General features: G+C 45.3%; 1 protein-coding gene across 1 annotated transcript in view; it reads left to right on the plus strand.

Moving 5' to 3' along the window:
• RSRC1 (arginine and serine rich coiled-coil 1) overlaps positions 1-14,890 on the plus strand; it is a 1,885,372-nt gene that overhangs the window by 1,465,752 nt on the left and 404,730 nt on the right. The window contains exon 7 of the mRNA XM_069618446.1: positions 3,325-3,390. Within this exon, the coding sequence (XP_069474547.1) occupies positions 3,325-3,390 (66 nt within the window). The remainder of the gene's footprint in view (positions 1-3,324; positions 3,391-14,890) is intronic.

The raw sequence follows: 14,890 nt of genomic DNA on the forward strand, positions 1-14,890 counted from the left end.
TTCCTCCCATCATCTGACCTTTCCACCTTTATGAACAGCTGCACAAATTGTCATGTCAGATGATGTGTGCCTTATATTTGTGATATATTCCTCCTTGAATAGCATACACATATGTGATCTCTAGCGGCCCAAAGGAATGGATGCTCATTATGCACGTAGCTAGTTAAGTCTTCCTAATATCATAGAAGTATAATATGGGACATAATAGAGCCGATTCTATCCTTTCAGAAGATCTGGACCCGCTAGAGATCACATATGTATATGCTACTCAAGGAGGAATATATCACAAATTCAAGGCACAAATTATTAATATCTGACATGACAATTTGTGCAGCTGTTCATAAAGGTGGAAAGGTGATAGTGAAGTAACGGTGCAAGGGATCACAGCAATGGTTAACACCTATTCCAATGTGATTAAGAAATTCTTAGTAGCATTATCAAATTATTATATGTATCTATCTTTAAAACTTAGTTTGAAACATCAAAGTTGAAAATAACATTTTGAAAATACCCACTTTCATTTTTGAAGTGCTTTTTCCTCAAGTTGCACAACAGACATCCCCTTTCCTTGGCATACCACGTATCTTCTAATAGTTCATATTACCTAACCTGAAGGCTTGCATTTTATTTATAACTTTAAAATGAGGTTCTCCGCCCCACCCCCCTGCATCATCATTTGCCTAAACCCATATGCATGCAAGAGGACAATATTTGGCCTCTTCCAACTGTTTTTTTATTAACTGATATCTCTTTAATTGAAAACTTTTTATCACTTTTCTTCCTTTGCTTTTCAAATGTATTTTCAAACATGTTTTCCAAAGTAACTCTCATCTAACTTTTCCAATGCCAAATGTTTCTGGATCCTGTCGGGGGATTTTGTTAGGATTTCTTAATATCATAAAAGGAATAGAGTTGCTTCTCAAATTGGAGATATATTTAACCTGCGAGTCCATTAAAATGACCCAAATTTAAGGCTGTCCTGTACTCCGTGTAAAATAAAAGGAACCTTGCTGTGCTGAATTCGGTTCCTTACACACTGGGAATTGCATGCTCCCCTTACTTTACCTAATGTGCACTGTGACTAATTGGGTCACGTGGACTAGTCTTTTGGGTGGATGTGAATACTTACTGGGCTGTTCATTCATGTTGCAGGATTGCGCTCTTACTGCTTCCAGTACTCCTACAATGTTTGGGGCCCTTTGCTCATTGTAGGGCCACAACACACAATCATAACCAGTAGGCGCACTGTGGCTCTTGCAGCCTGATGTATTCCACTGTTATACACTCCTAGCAGTATAGGGAGGGAAGGAATTTGGTGTAGCTTTTTCACAGTTTCCAACCCAGACATGAAGTATTATTTGCTTATGGAATGAAATCCAGAGAGCTCAGGGTGCCCATGTTACTTTCATGAATTGTTGTTTATTTTATGACATAACATTTTTATAGGTAGGGTACTCCTGCTTATAAGCACAGTAATACTATGTATTATTAGCAAACGTCGACCCTCAATATAAATAGGGTTACTATACCACATTTGTCATATATTTTTTAATAACAGTATGGGGTAAAATGACCATTGGTTTACTGCATTGTGCAGAAGTCATACTGATGCCTTAGTTGCCCTCAATTTATCAATATCTGAATGATAAAGAGCAGAATAGGCTCTACCAGAACGCAAACCTCAAACTGCATGTTGTCTACTCTTATTTGAAGAAAGTACATGAGTTACTACAACAGCATATGTAGCATGTTTTGTGTACGTGATATGTGACAGTGTGGTCGCCACATATAACCACGCTGACTTTGATAGAATGTCCAATGGTGTTTAGTAAAATACAAAGGGCTAGTATGGCTTCCGTTTCAATGTCTTTAGGGCCTACAACGTCCTCTTGGGAGATTTGGCGGTAGAGCCATGCCTCTGTCTCTCAACCTTCCCGACCGTGTCCCACCACCATGTTCCAGGCGTCCCTAATGGGGCTGTTAGTAATATCAAAAGGTAACCCATACTCTGAGTTTTTTCCTTAGGCTAAAAAGGGTGTCCCTGAGAAGATGGCTGGCTAACTCCCTAGGGATCTTCTAGTTGTCCCTGACCTAGCCCCACTTAATACTCTGGGATATGGGTATGTGCTTGCTTCAACCCAGTCCCACTTGTTCCCCTTGCACGCACAGTCTCTTCTGATCCTTCACTACTCTGGGCCCCGGGATGTACTCCCTCCCACCGTAATACTGTTCCTCCACTCTCACACTCCGCCTCCCTACCTCTAACTTTAGATGTTATCACTTTCCTTATTCCAGCTGCCACTCTACTACCAATACCTCTAATAGCCCCTTCATTCCTCCTAACTACTACACCACCTTCTATTTCCCCTCTACTTTACCACGCTACCACCACTACCTCTCTCTCCTGTTTCTACTACTCTTACTACTCACACACCCTCTACTGTCACTCCCAATATGACCACTACCACCCACTACCATCCACTACTACCAGCTACCACTTCCTGATACTACCACCACACGTGTTGCTAGTTCACACACTCCCTACTCTCCAACAGAAAAACTCCTCAGACTCACTCTCACTGATAGCCTTTGCACTCCTTTTGCCTCCTCGGGTCTCATGGAGGTCATTCTGCACTGCATGTCCTCACCCGACTCACCCGCACTGTACAACTCACATGCACCTTCTTAAATATCCCAACTCCCTCCCAGGATTGGATGCTCACCCTGTCCAATCACCTACCTTGCTCAAGGGGGTGTGGCAGGAAAAGTGCTTAGGGAGGCTTGAAGAAGGGCTTGTAAGCCCTGCCTCCTTTTCTGGGAGCATCTCTTGCAAAGATACGGAAAAACTTTCTGTGTGGTTGGAGTCCCCATTTGATAAGGCTTTCTGGTGGGCCTTTTAATGTCCCGGTGGGCTAGTGGGACTTCCATTAATAAGGCCTCTATTTCTGGACGGTGCGTGGACCAATAAAGTCTAAGCTGCGTGGTGTCTTCCTTCTGCTGCTTCTCGTTGCAGCTTCTCCTCGTCTGTGTTCTCTTGCGGTGGGGGTTCTGCCATCATCACAGGTACGGTGTGGATGGGTCCTGGACACAATATTGTGGGCACCACAGGATATTTGGGATGGGCTCCTTCTCTCCCCTGACAGGGCCTGTGTTTACATTTTGTACTGTGTACGCGTTTCCTTCAGTGTTTGTCTTTTTTTTTCTAGAGGGTTATAAACATGAAGATCCAAGTAAAGTTGTTTGCACATTTATGATAGGCTGTTGAATTAACATTCTATATCAGAAATGTAATTTTTGATCAATGACATTTTTCTTTTATTTTAGCAAGAGCAGATGAGGCTTTAAGAGCAAAAGAGAAAAAGGAGGAGGAAGAAAGACAGAAAGAAGAAGGTATGTAAGCATGTACTTGACCACAGTGCCTTTAATTCATAGTGCCATTAATTCAATGGGACTCTGGACAAAATGCAAAACAAGCAATGGTGTTCAGATTAATTATCCCTTATCAGTTTCTTCTGCTTCTGCACAGACCAAATGGTATAATTGGAATGTCAGTGTTTTTTTTGTTGTGAGATTTAATTTACAAATATGCATAGACATTTACCTTATTATACCTGTTTCACTAAGTGGCAATCCCTGATCTTATCTAACATTCCCTGGCATGCAATCCTACCCTACAATACTGGCACAAGAAAGATGCTGTGTTTATAATTAAAACTCACACTTATTTAAGTAAAAGAAAATCACAGGTTGCCCTCTTACTTCATGCAGGGCAAGTCACCACTGTAAGATACATGCATGTTGCTTACTTATTTACTCAATTGGAACTAGCCTGCCCATGACAATCTCTCTAGATGGTGGCGCACACACAATACTCCTTGAATGAAATACATATATTTCTTTAAATTATTCTTCAGTAATGCAAAGTGATCTCTATACAATAAAAACACACTTCAATGATAGGATTACTGCTTATCGACAAGTCAATTGAAAGATATTGTGCTATTTGGACATCACATTTCTTTCCTTATAATCGATCACTAATTATGGAATATTTTATTATTACTAGTATCAAAAATAAGTTTGTGATTCGAAGAAAGGGTGCATGAATATCCCTGATATCATTCAATATAAATCAGTTTCCCATCCCATGTTAACATGGTTCTGAGAGTTGTTAGTAGGTGCATACAATATGAATGCAGGCTATAATGAGATGCTTCTGCAGGTTTAGAATTGTGCTATCAAAATAGAGCATGCAGGATATTGGTTCAACCATTCAACACAGGAAAATGGTTGCATGCTTTTCTAATGCAAGATTGAGTGCCCCTCCCAGTTCGCTTTGCAAATTTGGGTGCCACAGGTAAAAAGCCCTGACCCCTATTGTGCAGCATCAAGACACAGGAGAAAATGTAATTTACATCAGCATAATTTTTTTACAGGAATGGAAGTGACAAAACTAAACTCCCTTCATCTCCCAATGCCTCTTTTTAAATATCCATGGCGTTTTCAGGTTATACAGCAATTCTTCATTAGATTATGCAATATGGCCATTGGAATTGGAGCCTAAGTGGTTGACTACATTCATAAATAGAAAATCGGTTGTGTCTTGGCTAATGTGCTTTCTCCAAATATGTTCAATTAGCAAATTAATGCAAATAGTAATTCTATGACAAGACCGGAGGCGAGCATTATGCTTATTCTACTTTAATACAGCCAAATCACAGCATTTCAAATATATATCTTTAATCCAGAAAATATATATATATTTCTTTCTAACATGAACTTACATAAAACAAAACCTTTGACATAATTGTCCATAACGTGATATGGTGGTCTCACTACCACTCCCATGAGGCTCTAGGTGTCCAGTAGTCCTAGCCTCTGCCTCATCCACCAATGAACATGTCCCTGCAAGTATAAGACTGCCTGCTCCTAGGGTGCCTTCCTCTTCTTTTTTGTTGCCAGACACAGCTAAGTACTTTTCAATGTTACGTTTGGTTTTATGGTGGATTAATGTCTGCATGAGCTTTCAGAATGAATTGAGATAATATATTACCTATAGTTTTAATAGTAACACGCAGTGCGCTACATATAAATAAGCGCGTAGGAAATTCGAGCGCGCGCGAGCATGATGAAACGTTATCTTTAGGATAGTTTATTAGGAAGAGCAGAGGCCCGCGAGCGTTATCGCTCGCATCAGGGTTTCGTTTGTGTTAGAATTTTCTTCATTACGCATTCAGTCAGTCACCGCGAGGCCTGAAGACGGCTGTGGAGCATGCCACAAACTGTTCTGCGCGTGCATGCACGGTGACCTTTTTCTCATTGCTAATGGTCACAGAGACTCGCGCCGGCAACGCACCTCCTCACAAAGCAGCGGATCCCTGTAGAAACTTCGTATGTGGGAGATTCCGCACCCGCTAAGAGGCTTGCATAGCCCCAGAAGAGAGGCACAAAATAAAAAATAAATATATATATATATATTTTGAGTTTTACGAATTATCATTGCGCACTGTAAGGAAGACTTGAATAGTTTGCCAAGCTTGCACTGCACAAGCAATAAGCGCAATCCGCCTGCCTGAGGGACACAGTTCCACCTCAAGATGACAGATAATGGCCTCTGACAGAGGTGAGGAGAATTGGGCAGAATATGAGGAGCAAGATGCAGAGCTACAAGAGGAGGAGATGGACATCTCGCTTAGCTTTAAGAAGGTGCTAGAGGACTCCCTGGTGAAAGCTGTATCGCAGGGAGTACAACCCATTCAAGAGAAGATCCTAGTCCTCGAGAACCTATTGGGCACTAAAGCTCGCTTGCAAGACGATCCAGGTGAGGGGACCTCCACTAAGCCTTGAGAACATGCAAATAGGGGGTGTAAGGTGGCCCGGAAGAGAAAGCACTCTTCTACCCCCCAACCCCCGGGCTTTATTAGGGGATAAGAGAGAAGCCCCGGGAGGCAGCTGATGCATTCTACAGACTGAAAGAAGCTTTTCTGTCAAAATCAGCGGTGCCCAGCCTCCCACACCCTACCCTAGGGGCAGATAATATAGGAGAGACAGTATCATCCTCCGAGGAGTTTGATCAGGAAGGAAGAGGAGGGTGATGAGACCTTAAGCATTGATAAGGTACCAGAAAACCCCATATTAGCAGGTACCAACAAAGCCAGCATTGTGGAGCGTACACCAGAGGATGGCATATCAGATATGTTTGAGCCGGAGGCTATCAGACATCCAAGGTCCACGGAATGGACCCCATCACCAAGAGTTGTGATCTATATGTCACAGAGAATTAGAAAACCTCTAGAGAAGGAAGTATGATTTTGCCTTAGATCAGAGTGCCCGAGACCAGAGCTTAGCGGCAAAGTATCCGAGACGCCTGATTTAGACCCGAAAATGCTCTTGTTTGTTTCCAAGGCAAGCAAAGACCTTCGAAGGGCATGGACCGCACATGGAGTAATTGTCAAGACAAAGTGCTAGACTTGACAGGTCCCATAGCAAAGGTCATGGATCTCGCAGAGAGAGCCAAAGACACGGGAGAGCAAATAGATCCATCCATCCTTGCAGGTTGGGCACACCGCGCCGTATGCTTACTCGGGAATGCTAATTCTGCCATGTCAGCAGAGCGTAGAAGATCAATGCTCCTCAAGATAGACGCAAAGTTAGGTGATTGTAACGCTCACCTGGTATCCACAGGGACGTCACTCAGCCTGTTCTGACCTCTTACGACGTCGAACCCTTCCCTGGAGGCTATTCGACTGGAGACTGGGCCTGAAACACAGGATTGGTAGAGTTTAACTCCCTATTGTCTCTGTGTGCTTGAACCCCTTCTTCCCTGGGGTCCAACCCTTCCCTTTGATCCACAGCTCACCTTGTTTTCTTGGATAGTGTGCTCTCCGTCCTGCTTTCAGCGCAGGGGCGCGTTGATTGATGCGGGCTTGTTGCTGCCTAGTTACTTCACTGGCAAGAGTCCGACAGGTAAGTATAAGGAGTCTTTTGAACAGTTCTCTAACTTCGTTCCTTTCCTTCTTTAGATGATGGCCAGCGTCCGGGGATGGCGGCGTGCTGCTGAGATGAGTAGCGCTGAAGGTGAGTTGGAGCGCGATGCACCCCTTTCGTATTTGCATCGAACTGAGTTCTTTTTCTGTGTCTTTTAGGTGCCACAACGTTTTCAGCGTGGATGCCGGTTATGAAGAATAAAATGCGGTGGGTAAGTGCGGTATGCAGCGTCTCTAGATGTTTCCACGCTAACCTGGAGTGTCTTTTCCCTCTTGCAGATGGATGCGAAGTTCCAGAGACCGAGTTCCCCCAGAGCGGCTGGGATTCAGGTAAGCGTTTGAAGCTCGTACAGTCTTTTAAAATAAGCAAACATTTGCAGAATGCTTACTAATGCCTTTTTTCTGTTCTTTTCCCTTTTCTTTAGGAAGCGGCGCGCCGGGATGGGAATGACACCGCCGAAGATGCCCGCAGAACAGAAGGAGCGATGACTGATGGGCAGAAGCGCCACTAGGTAAAGCTGTTCCTAACAGTGTTCTTGTTCTTGCAGGAGCTGAGCGGAGAAGAAAGATGCAGGCCTACTGAAGACCGATCTGAACACGGTGAATGTCACGCTGCAGGTGCAGAAAACGCAAAGCATGTTTCTCAGCCTGGGTGTGGCTTAAATAGTCTCTGGGTATCCCAGGTGCTTCTGGGCTGAACCACACCCAAAAGACTAGACCGCACATGCAGTTCTGGGAACCGAAATATGTGGGGGCATCCATCTTGTCCCCATCAATGCACTACAAGTCCAAGCCCCAATGTTATCCTATGGGAGTGAGTGAGTCAGGTGCCACAAGCGCCAAGTCTGACTCCAAGTGGGTCTTTGGAGGGATGGAGTGGCCCTTGAGGGCCATCTAGGTGATTGTGGACAGGCTCCAGCCTGACATCTTGGAGGGCTGGGGGACATGAGGGGCAGGAATCATGACAGTAATCTAGCCTCGTATGAGGCAGGGGAAGGTGCTCAAGGTCTACTTTTTGGAGACACCTTTGTCAAGGAGATGAGTAGATTCGTTGGAACTTATACAGCTCTGGAAAAGGCCCAAGCCTCTATCAAAAAGTATTCCCTGGACGAGTTTTTGCCGGGGCCGGTCGATACAGAGGGCGCTCGACCGGCCGTTTCGATGCAAATCGAAGGCCCCCAGGACCAAAAGCCCAATATTGGGAGACGCCCCAACAAGATGCATTTTTCCCGAACAGGGGCAGAAGCTCCAGAGGAAGACGAGGCAGAGGTTACTTCAGGCATCAAAATACCAACTCAGGTGAGAGAGCGCAGTGCGACATATCCGCCTGTTGGAGGCAGGACTTTGCAATTTTTAGACAATTGGCGCTTGGGTTCTTCAGACAGCCCAAGGCTGTCAGCTGGATTTCCTGGGTTCTCCCACGCATTCAAGCTCACCTCCAAGCATGCGCTGCTCAGAAGCGGAAAATAATTTATTAGACAAAGAGATTCAGGCACTAGCGAACAAGCAGGCTATAGAAAGAGCTCATTCACACACTGTAGGTTACTTGAGCAATATGTTTTTAGTTCACAGAAAAGGAAAGGGGAGGCCGGTTATCAAATTGAAAGAGCTAAACAGTTGGATAATATACAGACACTTCAAGATGGAGGGAATCCATCTGTTAGCATATCTTCTCAGAAGGGAAGATTGGCTAGCACGGTTAGATTTGAAGGACGCCTATCTCACAGTACCCATTGCTCAGCAATATCGCCACTTTCTACATTTCAATTGGAGAGGGCAGAGATGGCAATTCAAGACCCTGCCTTTCGGCCTGGCATCAGCCCCGTGGGTATTTGCCAAGTTAATGAGACCCCTAGCAGCAGCCTTAAGGGACGATGGTTTCAGAATGATCATCTATTTAGACGACATTCTCCTTATGGCCGAAGACAAATAAAGGTTACAGCAACAGGTTCGACAAGCAATGTCCCTGATTTCAGGACTAGGGTTCTTAATCAGCGCAGAAAAGTCAGCGCTGATACCATGCAAGAGAATAGAATTTCTAGGATTCATGATAGACACAGAGAAAGCCATGTTAGAACTCCCTATGTGCAAGATCAGAGCGATAAAGAGAGACCTGAAATCAGCCCTGAAGAGAGCGGTTATATCGCTTCGGAATCATTCCAGGATAGTTGGGCTTCTAGCGGCATCGATCCAAGTGATATTTCCGGGCCCCCTTCATTATCGAGCCCTTCAGAGGCTCAAGATAAGATACTTACAAGAGGGGTGGAGATATCATCACCTAGTTCCCCTAGATAAAGAGAGCAAGTCGGAAATCCAATGGTGGCTCAGCAACATGGAGGCCTGGAATGGCCATGCCATATTCGGAGACTCACCAGAGATCATCATAGAGTCAGACGTCAGCAGATCAGGTTGGGGAGCGCGATGCAGCCTCATAGAGACAGGGGGAAAATGGTCCCAGGAAGAACTAGAGTTACACATCAACTGTCTAGAGCTTTTAGTGGGATCATTTGCAGTTCAGGCATTTACCAAAGATGGAGCGAAGTGTTGCATCCTTCTAAGGATGGGCAACATATCAGCGGTAAGATATATCAACAAGCTGGGAGGTACATGAGCCAAGATGTTGGCAGAGCTAGCCAAGGATTTCTGGCACGCATGCTTGGCGAGGGACATAGCAGTCAAAGCGAAATATCTTCCGGGGACGAGGAATACAATAGCGGACTGGAATTCCAGGTCTCTAACAGACTTGAGCGACTGGATGTACACACGCATCATTATTCGAGAATTACTACGAAAGTGGGGTCCATTCGACACAGATCTTTTCGCCTTGAGACTAAACGCCCAACTGCCAAAATATTTCCGTTGGAGGCTAGATCCGTGAGCAGCAGGGACAGATGCGTTCATGCACAGCTGGAAGGACCACACGCATTATGCCTTTCCCCCCCTTCGCGATGCTGGCGAGGGCACTAGCAAAGGTCCGCAGGGGGAGAGCAGATATAGTTCTACTGACACCAGAGTGGAAATCACAAGCCTGGTTTCCAGTTCTGATGGAACTTTCTGTGGATTTCCCACAGAGGATTGCACACAGACCAGACCTCCTAGTCGATCCGAGGGGCGATCCTCATCCCCTGATACAGAACAGCACTCTGAGCCTGATAGCCTACAGAATTTCAGGCGCAGATGGTGTTTGCCAGGCCTTTCAGAAGAAGCTACAGAGCTTATCAAAGTATCCTGGGCACCCTCCACAGTTTGGAGCTATAATTCCGCTTGGCAAGCCTGGGAGTTGTGGTGCAGGGAGTGGAGTGTTTCTCCCGTTTCAGCCCCTATAGAGCATATATTGAATTTTATAGCGTCCCTAACCACTAGCGGGAAGGCATTCAGGATGGTGGGGGTGTACAGATCAGCCATTTCAGCTGGTCACAATCTAATACAGGGAGCTCCGGTGGGGGAACACCCAGCGGTCTCCAGGCTGCTCAAGGGGATTAAGGTGACGAAGCCTCCATTACCCAAATATTTAGTCCTCTGGGACATGAACAAAGTATTACGATTGTTTGAGCAATGGCCAAGGAATGACCTATTGTCAGGAAGACTGCTATCAGGAAAGTTAGCCAGTTTACTCTTAGTATCATGTAGAAGAGTGTCTGATGTAAAAGCACTAGAGATTGACAGAAAGACTTTCTACCCGGAAGGGATAGTGTTTATCATAGCGCAGCGTACTAAGACTAATTCTAAGGTGATCTCTTATCCCTACTTCCCTGATAAAAGAAAGCTTTGCGTAGCACAATGTATTCAAAGTTACGAAGCAGCGACAGCAGCGGTTAGACCACCGGATGTAAATCAGCTACTCATAGCGCGCAGGAGACCTTTTAAAGCAGGGGCTTCGGCTACTATAGCGAGATGGGTGAAAGAGATTATGGAACAGGCTGGCATAGACCTTTCTGTTTTCGGAGCTCATTCTACCAGAGGATCTATGGCTTCCGGAGCTTTCGCAGCTGGTGTTCCATTGCAGGAGATCTTGAAGGCAGCAGACTGGTCTGGTAACTCAGTTTTCAGAACTTTCTACTTTAAGCCAGTAGCGAATATTGCAATGGCGGTAGTACAAAGCTTTGAACAAGCATAATGCTCGCCTCCGGTCTTGTCATAGAATGAAGATTGCCAAAGCGCATAGCGCAGGAAGTCTTGATTCTATTAAAGACACGGAGGTGAGCATTATCCCTCCCAAGAGGAATATCGCTGAGGGAATAGAATTGTCATGTTATGCGTTATATATATTCAGAAAGATGTTGTGGAGACCAGCAAATCCCCACCCTAATGTTCTCGTTCTATCATATTTAAGGGGAGGAGCAGAAGAACTCAAGAGAATAACTAACAGGCAGACAGGAACAGCGGAGGAGCAGCTACATTATATGAACGACTTAAAGACACAAAAGTTATCAGTTCAGCAAAAAGAAGAGGAAGGCACCCTAGGAGCAGGAAGTCTTATACTTGCTGGTACATGTTCATTGGTGGATGAGGCCGAGGCTAGGACTACTGGACACCTAGAGCCTCGTGGAAGTGGTAGTGAGACCACCATATCAAGTTATGAACAGTTATATTGAGTCAAAGGTTTTGTTTTATGTAACTTCACGTAAAAAAAATAATTATTATTTCTGGATTAAAGATATATATTTGAAAAGCTGTGATTTGGCAGTATTAAAGGAGAATAAGCATAATGCTCACCTCTGTGTCTTTTTATAGAATCAAGACTTCCTGCGCAATGCGTTTTGGCATTCTTCATTGTAGGTTACATATACAAATGTATAAGTTTTAGAATTTTATTTTTAAATGTTTTTATTGGCATTTATATAGTTACAATTGTGCTTTTCAGTTTCCATTTCTCATGCCTGCATTTAAGTTAACAACAACAAACAACTTTAAACATACAACGTCCTACACGTGCCGTGTGTTATTTATAGTCTCAATAGGGGGAGACATTCCAATGTCTAGGGCCCAACCATTTCGTTCTGCATGCCTCCAGTTGGGCAATGTCACTTGGGTGCCATGGGGTGATTGGTTAGACACACCGCAGGTGATTCTTGCATTAGGTGATGCACTCAAGGGGGTTTATCGTCAGATGGGTGAAACATGTCCCAGATCAATGCTTTCCATGCCACACACTTATCAGTGCCATCGGGTTCCGATCTATTCACTCCCTCCACCCACACCTTGGTTTCTGCCTCTGGCCACCTTTCGAATTCCTTCCACCACCTGCCATATTGTGGCCCTGCAGCTGTTTTCCAAGACATGGCAATGTTTCTCTTGGCTATTATGCATGCCAGGTCCATAAACCTAACCACATGTTTGTGCTTGCTGATTCTGGGGTAGGCACCAAGCAGGCATTCTTTCAGTGTCCACTCATACCTCATTACTCGAGCCTCTCTACGAGCTCGCTCTATGCTTGCCCAGAAACATCGCACTCACCCCCAGAACATGTGTAGTAGGTCACAATTCTCGCCTTTGCACCAAGGACATTGTGTACTCGCTTCTTGGTTAAACCTTGCTATTCTATGCGGGGTCATGTATGTGCGGTACAGCACGTTCAGTTGTATCAGTTTAACACACTTATTCCTCAAGACGGCCTTCGGGAAGTTCAGTAATCTCTCCCATTCTTTCTCCATTATGTTTGCACCTATGTCTTTCTCCCATTGTTCTGTTAGTGTTGTGCCCTTGGGAGTGGGTGTGTCTATCAGCATGCTGTACAGCCGAGAAGTCAGCCTCCAGCGGTCATTTAAGTTGTACATCAGGGTCAACGGTGGGCTCGCCTGTGGCTCTTCTGGCCAGCCCGCCCATCTTTCTTTGGCCGTTTCCCAGACCCTGCGGTACCCAAGAAATTGCCCACTCGGCAGCTCCTCTTGTTCTTGCATTGAGTCGAATTCCCTGAAGACCCCATCTTCATATACGTCTCCCTATGTGTATATCCCCTTCCCTTCCCATTTTCTTGCCACTGCCATATCTGTGCTGTCTTTGTGTTGGTTGGCTATTATTGATACCTCCGGTGAGTAGGGGTTTACTAATTTCAGTAAGGTTTGCGCTCTCCTCCATACCATCCAACCCAGTGTTATCATCTGTGGAATGTGTTCAGGGCCCTCCTGTGTCACCCACAGTATTTCTTTTAGTTTAATGGGAGCTACTAGGTGTTGTAGTAGGTTTGTCTCCGAGATGGCGAGCCATTTAACTATGTGGCTGAGTTGCTAGGTAGTATCTCTCTAGGTTTGGCAATGTCACCCCGCCCTTATTGTATGGTAGATATAAAATTGCTATTGAGTCTGTAGCGGTCGGCGCCCCATAAGAATTCTCTGAGCAGCACCTCCAAGGAGCAGAAAAAAGACACCCCAACGTAGTAGTGCACGTTGTTGAAGAAGTACAAGAACCTCGGGAGTATGATCATTTTGGTGATGCCTACCCTGGCTAACTGTGATAGTGGCAGCTTTGACCAGAATTTCATGGACTTCTTCAGGCCCTGGACCACCTTTGCCATGTTGTGTTCGTGCAGTTGTTCCGGAGTGTGTCTAATGTTCACCCCCAAGTACTTAAACAACTCCACCTCCCAGTTATGCTCCACCACTGGTAACTCGCTGGCACTTCTCCCTCTCAACCCCGCTAATGGAAATATGCAGGATTTGGTTTTGCTGAAATGGATCCCTGACACTTTGGCGTAGTTGTCAAGTATGTCCAGGATTACCGGCATATTCAGGTGCAGATCTCTCACGTACATTAGCACGTCATCCGCGTAGAGTGACAGCTGGTGTCCTGCTCCCGCAATCCAGATGCCAGCATCTAGGTGTTGCTTCCTGAGGTATATTGCTATGGATTCAAGGCCCAGCACGTACAGCATTGAGGATAATGGGCATCCCTGTCTCGTCCCTCTCTTAATTTCACAGATTGCTGAAACTATCCTCCCAGTTTTGACCCTGGCCTTTGGCTGTGTGTATAGTATTCGCACCCATAGGATGAACCCCTCCCCAAATCCATATTCTCTTAGTGTTGCTACCAGCCATTCCCAATATATTGAGTCGGAACGCTTTGGTGGCGTCCAGGGAGAGTATAGCATACTGTTCTTGGGATGCAGCTGTTTGCTCGAGTAAGTGTTGTAGTCTGTGTAAGTTCAATGCTGTGCTGCGTCCCGGTATGAAGCCATTTTGGTCACTGTGCATCAAGCCCCCCATTATCCTTTTTAGGCGCTTGGCTAGTATGGTGGTCAGAATCTTGACGTCATAGTTCAGCATCACTAGTGGGCGGTACGAGTAGCATTCATCCATTGGTTTCGCGGATTTAGGTATCGGTATGATTAGGGTCTCCCTCATGGATTCCGGCAGTTCCCTGGTGGTGTATGCCTCCCGGAAAACCTCAAGCAACATCGGTGTCAGGGTTGCTTCATATGTTTTATAGAACTCTGGGGGGAGCCCGTCACTGCCCAGTGTTTTACTAGAGTCAAGTGAACGTATTGCCTCAGTGAAATCCTCCCCTGTGATTTCGGCCTCTAAGGATTCCTGTTGTGACAAATCTATTTTGGGGAAGCCTATTTCGTCCAGTGTATCTAGTATTTCAATTTGTGGCACTTGATGGTCATGACTGTAGAGGTGGGATTAGAAGTCTTGGAAAATGTCATTAATTTCCTGTTGTGTTTTACATATTATTCCTATTATACCTTTGATCACTGTGGTTGGAGATCGTGAATGCTCCCTCCTACACAGCCACGCCAACAGTTTGCTTGGCTTGTAACCCTCAGCGTGTGCCCTTGCGGTTTTCACTGAGTAATCGAACTTGGAGGGCCTTCCCCATGCTTCATGATAGTCCACTCGTAACCGTGCTAGCTCCCGCTGCCCCTCCTCCCTTGTCCCCCTTGTTTCTGATTCTTTGTGTTTTAT

This window comes from Ambystoma mexicanum, chromosome 10 (assembly GCF_040938575.1).
Source record: "Ambystoma mexicanum isolate Mex_15411 chromosome 10, UKY_AmexF1_1, whole genome shotgun sequence".
Taxonomy (NCBI): domain Eukaryota; kingdom Metazoa; phylum Chordata; class Amphibia; order Caudata; family Ambystomatidae; genus Ambystoma; species Ambystoma mexicanum.